This window comes from Mytilus californianus, unplaced genomic scaffold (assembly GCF_021869535.1).
Source record: "Mytilus californianus isolate M0D057914Y unplaced genomic scaffold, xbMytCali1.0.p SCAF_10, whole genome shotgun sequence".
Taxonomy (NCBI): Eukaryota; Metazoa; Mollusca; class Bivalvia; order Mytilida; family Mytilidae; genus Mytilus; species Mytilus californianus.
In genome coordinates, this window is record NW_026262582.1 from 25,627,610 (window position 1) to 25,637,159 (window position 9,550).

General features: G+C 31.8%; 1 protein-coding gene across 1 annotated transcript; it reads right to left on the reverse strand.

Annotated features, from left to right (window-relative positions):
- Nucleotides 1-357: 357 nt before the first annotated feature.
- On the reverse strand, nt 358-8,020 carry LOC127717835 (cytochrome b-c1 complex subunit 7-like). The gene is made up of 4 exons (XM_052223702.1): nt 7,902-8,020; nt 4,699-4,761; nt 3,725-3,891; nt 358-602 (listed from the first exon to the last, which is right to left on the reverse strand). The coding sequence occupies exons 1-4, from the start codon at nt 7,996-7,998 to the stop codon at nt 453-455; spliced, it is 477 nt and encodes a 158-aa protein (XP_052079662.1). The 5' UTR covers nt 7,999-8,020; the 3' UTR covers nt 358-452.
- Nucleotides 8,021-9,550: the final 1,530 nt, after the last annotated feature.

The window sequence follows — 9,550 nt, forward strand, 5'->3', positions numbered from 1 at the left end:
AGGCAGAGCTCAACATTCTGAACATTTTTGGCCCTAACAAATTTTCTCTATTTATAGTGGTTTTTAAAATAATAGGCAAAACTTGCATTTTACCCATATGTTCTATTTTTAGCCATGTTGGTTCACAGGCAGGGTCATCAAACACATTTTATAAACTAGATACCCTAATAATGATTGTGGCCAAGTTTGGTTACATTATATATTTGGCCCAGTAGTTTCAGAGGAGAAGATTTTTGTAAAAGTTAAAGGACGATGGATGCCAAGTAATGAGAAAAGCCCACTCGGCCTTCGGCCAGGTGGGCTAAAAAAAACAAAGGTTCCTAAGTATGTGAAATCTTGAAATTAACAACAGCAACCTTTATTATCATTTTCGTTTTTTATTTACAACTTCAATAACTCACAGATAAAAACTTCTAACTTAAATATTGTTTCATTTTATAACAGTTTTTCCCTCATTTTATGTTTTTCTGCAATCCTAAAACTTGTCCAATGGTACCAAATATTCCCTGTGTTTTTCTTGTTCCATGTCTTTCATCTAAGATTTTCCTTAGTCTATGTTCTGCCTTCACTTGTTGAACTATTGGTGATAAATAGTCCACATCCTAAAATTTAAATTATAAATCAGTATAATTAGTATATCCAAGGGGCATAACTCTTTTAAATTAATAAAAAAAAGAATGTCAACGAGGCAGATGCCCCTGTTTGTAAATATATAGATATAAGAAGATGTGGTATGAGTGCCAATGAGACAACACTCCATCCAAGTCACAATTTGTAAAAGTAAACCATTATAGGTCAAAGTACAAATTAAGCAATGATTCCAAAAGACACAAGAATGGTAAAAGTTAAGTTACCATATTCAAACTTGGTCTGTGTGTGGTAGTAATAAGCATTGTGTATAAGTTTCAGAACATTTGGTTGTGGCAACGAAAAGTTTGAGTGCAGAAACTGCAAATTTGCCAATTTTTTCATTTATAAAGGGACGTATCTCAAGAACGACAAAGGTGACACCACCAATATTCAAACTTCATCTCTGTATGATGGTAATGATCATTGTGTATATGTTTCAGAACATTTGTTTGTTGCAGAGTAAAATTTGAGCGTAGAAACTGCAAATTTGCCAATTTTTCCATTTCATGATAAAGGTACATAACTCGAGAACGGCGAATGTGATGCCACCTATATTCAACTTGATCTGTATTTGGTGGTAATAAGCATTCTGTATAAGTTTCATAACATTTGGTTGAGGAAAACTAAAGTAAGAGAACAGAAACTAATTTTGGGACGTACAGAGAGACAAGGGTAAACTAAATGCCCCCTCCCCCGTGGCGGTGGCATAAAAGAGTTGATCAGTACTGATTTTTGAACTTGAGTTTTTTAAAAAGCTTATGCCATATTTCCAAGGTAAAGTATTTTGCTTGTGCCTTGTGATGCATAAGTTGTATTTCTAGACCTATGCTACTTTAATGAAAAAAATAATATTGATATTTTACAATGTTTTAAGTTAGTTTAAATTATAAATCAGTCAGTTTTACATTCATTCATTTTAAAAAAGAATCACAAATAAGTGTCAACAAATTTTTGGGTTCAGTTTTGATAGTTTTTCTTAGTTGGAAATTCAGGGGTTGTGTGACATTTTTTGAATATATCCTGATTTCTATGGTGAAGACAAAAATCAAAGATGAATTTTCATTTTTAATAGAAATAAATGGCTTTTAAATCTATGAATGTGAATTTGTCAGTCTGGGGTTATTCCTTATATAAACGTCTTTTAAACACTTAAAGATGTAATATCTACTTGCATAAATAATTTTGTCAGATTAAAATTTTCAAATCAATGTTAGAATAATCTCCCCTTAATAAAGTCTTATGCTTCACCAAAAATTAACTAATTCAAGAACATATTTTTGACGGCTTGTTTACTACTTTTTAATTTTAGTTCAACTCTTTATCACTTAGTTCAACCCTTTATCTCTAGAACTTAACTGTGCGAAGTCTTCAAAAATTGCTCTCTGGAGGCTTGTAAATAGACAGTATTTTTAAAATAGCAGACAAATGAGGTTTTCAAATTTGTTGTCCAAAGAATTATACTTTTGTTGTTAGTAAAGACAAACAATAAAAATCTCCAATTGAAAAATGTAGTAAATAAAAAAATAATAAATGTGGATAGTGTCCACATGTGGACACAGATGATGCCCCCGCTTGCATATCATATAGTTATAAAGAGACTTAACTGAAGAACGATAAAAGTGACGCTACCCAAATTTGAACTTGATCGGAGTTTTGTGGTAATAAGCATTGTGTGTAAGTCTCATAACATTTGGTTGAGGCTAACTTAAATAGAGAACAGAAACTAAAAATTCAGCAATTTTTCTATTTGTAAACACCCATAACTCTAGAACAGTTGTGTATAAGTTTTACAACATTTGGTTGAGACAAACTAAAAAATTCAGCAATTTTTATGTTTATAAAGGGACATAACTCTAGAATGGTAAAAGTGTTGCCACCTAATTTCGTACTTAATCTGTATTATGTAGTAATAAGCATTGTGTATAAGTTTCATAACATTTGGTTGAGGCAAACTCAAGTTAGAGAACTGAAACAAAAAATTGTACTTGATCCTTACTGAGTTTTGTGGTAATGAATATTGTGTATAGGTTTCATAATGTTTGGCTGGGGAAAACTTCAGTTACAGAATGGAAACTAAAAAAAATTGCAATCTTTCTATTTATAAAGGGGCATAACTGAATAATGGTTAAAGTGACACTACCCAAATTCAACTTGATCTGTGTTTTATCAGTGGAAGTCAAAATTAAACATTGCATTGTATAAAGCATTGATTGTAGTTGATCCAACTATAATCATGGTCAAAGGAAGATAACTCCAATTTTAAAAATATATTATATAAACTTGATATTTAGAAGAAAATAAAAATTTTGCAATTTTTCCTTTTATAAAGGGGCATAACTCTAGATCGGTTAAAGTGACACCACCAAAATTCAAACTTGATCTGTGTTTTGTGGTAATAAGCATTGCGTATAAGTTTCATAACATTTGGTTGAGGCAAACTTAAGTTAGAGAACGGAAACTAAAAATTTTGCAATATTTCCTTTTATAAAGGGGCATAACTCTAGATCGGTTAAAGTGACGCCACCAAAATTCAAACTTGATCTGTGTTTTGTGGTAATAAGCATTGTGTATAAGTTTCATAACATTTGGTTGAGGCAAACTCAAGTTAGAGAACGGAAACCAATTTCGGGACGTACGTACGTACGTACGTACGTACAGACGGACAAGGGTAAAACTTAATGCCCCCTCCGCTACGGCGGGGGCATAAAAAAAGACTTTAAGAGGGAAATATTTCTTTTTATTTACTTTTCATTGCTTTTATGTTATACATGTACATGTAAATATAAAAAAATATCTGAATTACTATCAAGGGAGATAACTCTACACTAAAATGATTAACTTGTACCTGTAAGTATTAGTCCTGACTGAATGTTACATACAATGTCTGGCTAAAAGATCAAAGCAGTAAAGTGTTTTATGTAATGAAAAGGGTCTTTATTTTTTGTTTCAATGTCACACTTTTTGTTGCATTATACAATTCTTTCCCATATACAACAGAATAATTTCAGAGTGAGTCATCCATAATCACCAGAATAATTATAAAGTAGAGATTTATAACAGAATGACCTTGTGTTTACTTTACAATTTCTCTTACCTCTTCATAGCTTGTCCATTCTTCCTTGGGTAATATTTCTTTGCTGTGACTGAGAATAAGAGCTCTGCCCATTCGAAATTCCCTGGCTACTTTTACATCATTAGGGAGTCTCTCCACAGCTTCTTTCACATACTTGTCCACATATAAACAGTCATCTCTCATCAAACCTGAAAAAATAGCTGTCTCTATATAATCTATATCATGATTAAACACCAAACAGATAATATTTCAATATTTTTTTGAACAGGAACAAGTTCATAATACACATATGTGAGAATTAGTGGTGAATAGATGAACTGCGATATTTTAGATTGGTTCAATTTTCGATTCATTTCATATGTATTTCGGTTCTGTTTCTGTCCAGATAAATTCTGAGAGTAGACGAGGAGAATTATGAGAACCTGTATTAGTTTAAGGTTGTGTATTGATTATATGTATTGTATCTAAATGTATTGTATCGTCACCCTAGTATCACAATAAATGTCATATCATTAGTTAGGTGTATCGTTACAGCCCTAGTAAGTATATGAACTCTACCATAATAGAGTTTCCAAAATGTTAATTTTGTCTGGACAAGTTATTTTTTTCATTCATTCAGTTTGATGTTAAAGCACATGCTGTAACAGACCTACACTGTGATCTGCCTATAACATATACATGTTGTATGTGCAAGACAATATATATGTATAATGTAGACAAGAAAAATTATCACTGTAGCCAGACACATTCAAACAGTAATTGCTCTTAATTTTGAATAATTCTCTTTTGACAATGTAGCCAATTGATACCAATTTTGTTGAGTCTTAGTTCTGATCCTTTCAACAAGTTTTGTTTTTGTTAATATTTTTTTTATCTAATTATTATTATAATAAACATGTTTGTAAAAAAAATTCTGAGGGTCAGCTACCACAATATTGAATAATCATGTTTAAACATCTTATAAATATGCATGTACACCTACAAATTGTTCTTACCTAATGTTGGAAAATAAGATTTGTAGTAAGCCCATCTACTGAGTCCTACCAACCATTGTGGACCTAAAAAAAAACATATTATCATCATGATCATGATTAAGTCAAATTAAGTTTCATGATAAAGAGAGGTAACTCTAGCATAAAACATATTAATACTGGCTTGTGGAAGTCTAAACTTGTTTTCACTTATTAATTACATTTTTGTAGGTGTGTCATGTATTCTGCAGTTACCTGTTGGTATAGACCAAGGATGTAGGTAACTCATTTTAGATTAGAATCATATGAACATTTGCCATGTCTACAAACACTACATAATATAAATACATGTATGATGCATATATGCTTATACTGGCCACAGCATGGGCTCATCGATCAGATTACGAAATATCCCAACACTTATCTCAATGAATTTCGAATACAATTTCTCTCCACTTGAAATTATGGCCTTCATTGTGTACTTGATAATTAGATACTACCATGACTGCAATAACCCAATTTAAAAAAAAAATATGTTTCCCTTACGAAAGCATAAAATGAATCTGCAAAACTCCAAAAAAGTGAACGGACCTGGATTTCCCCATAAAATAAATCAAACTTTCATGAACATTGATGAAAGGTCAAATGAAGAATTTGGTTCACTAACTCATAATCTGGCCCTTAAACACATGTTAAATTTGAAAAATTTAACTGCAATAATGTTGTGAAAATTAGTTGAAGAGACATGCTATTATGTCCTATTTTTTCAGTTTAAAAGATTTTCACCAATTCTGTTATCCGAACATACAGGCATTTTTTAAATCAGTGATCCCCCTTTCTTAGTAACGCTGATTTCCGTTGGTAAGGCGGTAAAACATTGTTAGCTTATCATGTTAAGAGAATAGTCTTGATTGTTAACTTTTGATAGAGTTTCACCTTGAATGAATCAGTGTATGCTTTTTTCATGTAAATATCCTGGTAGGATGTAAAAACATAACTTTCCAGTTAAAAAGATTATAAATCATTTACGCTAAAAATGAAGCCATATGCACATATTTCCGACAAAGTATATCACTTTCCTGTGAATAATCTTCAGGAAAATAAATTGAAATTATTCTTATTATTTCATTTATTTTTTTGTCTTTCTACTATAGTACATACGAACATGACGAAGTCGGCTTGCCACGTGAGAACAAAAAAAATCACAAAAAAAATATACAGAATATTAGGTGCGATAGTTTAATTTGATTACAACTGTTTGGCAAATAAATGCAGTGAAAACAAAATACTGAGTGATCTTATGCCTTGTTTGATTTTTTGTAATCTGGGTCATGTGCAAATTAATCTGGGTGATAAAAATGTCGACATCAAAGAAACATTGAAAAAAGTAATTGTTCTGGAGGTTAAAAGACGTAATGACGCCAGCAAACATGTTTTTCCCCGCCTATATCTATAGCCAAAGCAAATTGTTTCTCAGACCATAAAAAGCACAGTATTGTTCAAGTTTTCATTAGTTGTGCCCTTTCAATACCTTCAATATTTTTTGGACTTATATATTTGGTGGTAGGGTGTCTGAAAGTGAACTTATGAGATCATCCAGAATCAATAGTACCGCATATCCCCTACCATGTAACTAAATTCCTGCAGTTTGAGAATTCGCCGTACAGGTTGACTCTGTTATTGTATGTGTACCATAGTTCTGGCACATAAGGGCATGCATTGTAATCTAAAGAGAAACTAGATACATCTTGTAAAACGAGTATCGTCCTATTAGTGTGTGTAAACATGCAGGGAGTTATATTTCAGTTAGTGTGTGCAGGTACTTGGGAATTATTGTTTTCCAACATAACTGTTTTACTTTAGTCCGTAATTCTAGCATTACATGACTTTCGTGCAACTCTTTCGGGTTTTCTATAATTTCTATATTAAATCTATCTTTCGGTCAACATGGTCAAAATATGATATCTAAACATAATTGAAAATTTATTACTTGTACCGGTATATGTTTTTAAAGGTTTAATCAATAAATAAGATATTTTTTAAATGTTAACGTTTTAATACAATTTTGATTTCATCAAAATCATCACAATTTCTCAATATATATATATATAGATATCAGTATACGTATACATGCACAATGATGCATCATCTAAAATTATTATACTTCACGTTAAAATGCCATATTTTGATTGGCTAATACGAGGGTGTTAATTTACTCTATTACCCTTCATGGAGACACTTGATCAAGTGTGCACTTTCTTAAATACGACTCTATCCTATGGCAAATACTCCATTACCCTTCACGGAGACGCTTGATCAAGTGTGCACTTTATTAAATACGACTCTATCCTATGGCAAATACTCTATTACTCTTCACGGAGACGCTTGATCAAGTGTGCGCTTTATTAAATACGGATGGTTGTAATGTACAAGACGTCATAGTTTATTACTTTGAATTTGAAATTTAATCGACAGTAATAACAGAACATTCAGTATAATAAATCAAATAACACATATCTGAGAGGGTGATAGAGCAGATTGTTACCCCTCGAAAAGACATTGTCAACCTTGGCTTAGTGACGTCATAAATGAGGATGAATTCAAATTCAATTAAAACCCGATTTTTTCCGTGATTTGGCAAAACTAATGAGTTTTTATTTTTAAAGTAACAGTGATGCAACTCCTCCCCAAAAATATTTTTGCTGAAATATTCTTTCAAATACCATATAATTTACTTTACCATGTTTACCAAAATTAAATGGTGGAAGGTCTGAAGGATGACCCCACATATGACATCATGAAAAAAGTTAAAATATGGTAAACGTTTTTGGGAAAAATGGGCTACAATATGAAATCTACATGTATTACTTCATTTGTATTTCAGTGTTAAGTAGTCTTTAATATGAAGCAAATTTACACTTATTCTAATTATACTTCAGCAATACACAGGTATTAATTATTATTTTTAATCAAACAATTGAAGTTTAAAAATAACAACTTTAACAAGTTAAACAACGCCGTTTTTGGGGTTACTGACTTTACTTGATTTTATCGTTATATTTAGTATAACTAATTTTTAATTCATACAAAAGTTATATAACATATATATGCAAGATGCGGACATGCCATTTGACCTTGGTTTGTTCTATTATTTATCACTCAGTAAGATCACTAGTTTCCTTTTATTCATTTGTTAGGACTTCCGGGTACTACTACTTGGTACCTACTTGATGCTAAGGCTTCTTTTCTGGCTTCGATCTTAGTCGCTGTACAATAATTACGGGAAGATCCGATCCCAACCTGGCAGATCTTTCTCAACGCCATTGCTGTGTCTACTGGAACCTGTATGTTTTCAAACTAAGAATAGAAAAAAATAAACAGGGAACCAGCATTCGTCTTAAAAGTTTATCTAAGTACCATGTTTAATATTACGTAAATTAAATAACGCAACGTACCAAAGTAAACACTAACATTTTCCAAAAAGTATTTTTATTGTTCTAATCATATATATCATATATAGAAATATATATAATACATAATTTTGTTTAGAAATTTAGAAACTTCAACTTGACTGGAGACTAAGTAGGCCTACTATATAGTGTTATATTAAGTGAAATCAGAGACATATAATTTGTATTATATGTCTCTGGCGAAATATAGGTATTTTTTTTTCAGAGACATGTGCCTGTGTACGGATGGGGTTTACAGAATATAGAATACCCCCTTTAATTACAGAATACAGAATAACCCCTACCCCCAAAATATAATAAAGAATGGGGAAAAAGGGGTGCAACTTGAACATGTTGAAAGTATAAAAAATGAGAGATGGCCTAAACAATTTAACTTGGAATACAGAAAAAATAGGAACCGAACTTTGTTTTTCCTATGTACAGAATTTTTAAAATTGAAGTCAAGTAGAAGTTTCTCAGTAAATGATATATGTTCTGGACCATATGAGTATTTGGCCTGTGACTATACGCGTATGGTCATGACCATATGCGTATACCCATATGGTCCCACCATACGCTTATGGTCGAACCATGTGAGTATTATACTCGTTTGGTTATTAACGGGCAGGACCATATGAGAATTTAGACCATATAGGTATTTTTCAAATAAATTCTAACTTCCTTTGCAGGAGCACACATCTCATTCACCGAACCAAACCGACACCACGGCCGTCACTCGGCTAACCGAGAGATTGGTCGGTTAATCTATATTGAGTATGCGGCTATATCGGCGGTTGGTCTGTTAATTGTGTTGGCTAAAGTCTGTTAATCAGGTGTTATCGAGAAAATTCTTGCAAGTTCAGTATGTTTCATTGTATAACTTTTTAAATATATTTTTTATCATAAAATTTATTCATGTCTGACAAAACAATTCAATGTACTGAATCCAGTGGTGTAATTATTTTTTTTCTAGCTTCAATAAACAATCAATAAAATGAAAAGGCGGGTTACTCATCAATAAATTTATACACATTTTACACACACAAAATGTACACAAAATGACAACTTGGCTGAATTTACTTGCATGAATATTTTGAAAATCGAAAAAAGACAGGCATTAACAGACCAACCGCCCATATAGCCGCATACTCAATATAGATTAACCGACCAATCTCTCGACACGAGTAACTGGTAACTGAATTCCTTTATCTTTACATATTGTCTAGCTGAAACTCGGTGTATATGTTATCTTGCCTTCGCTAGAGCGTTTTATCTGGTCAACTTTTTCGTACATAAGTGAATCCACAGGCGTTTTAAGCATGTATCTTTTTTCTTGTTTCTAAGCGTTTAAATTATTATTTCAGAGACAAAAAAACCTCTTCTTATCTCAACGTATTTATTTATTTTTGTATAGACCAATGGAAGTA

Coding starts and splice junctions, on each gene's coding strand:
- LOC127717835 (XM_052223702.1), bottom strand. CDS start 7,998: ATGGCGTTGAGAAAGATCTGCCAGGTTGGGATCGGATCTTCCCGTAAT. Junction 4,762..7,901: donor AAAAGAAGCCTTAGCATCAA/GTAGGTACCAAG, acceptor GTTTTTTTTTAG/GTCCACAATGGTTGGTAGGA. Junction 3,892..4,698: donor ATCTTATTTTCCAACATTAG/GTAAGAACAATT, acceptor CTATTTTTTCAG/GTTTGATGAGAGATGACTGT.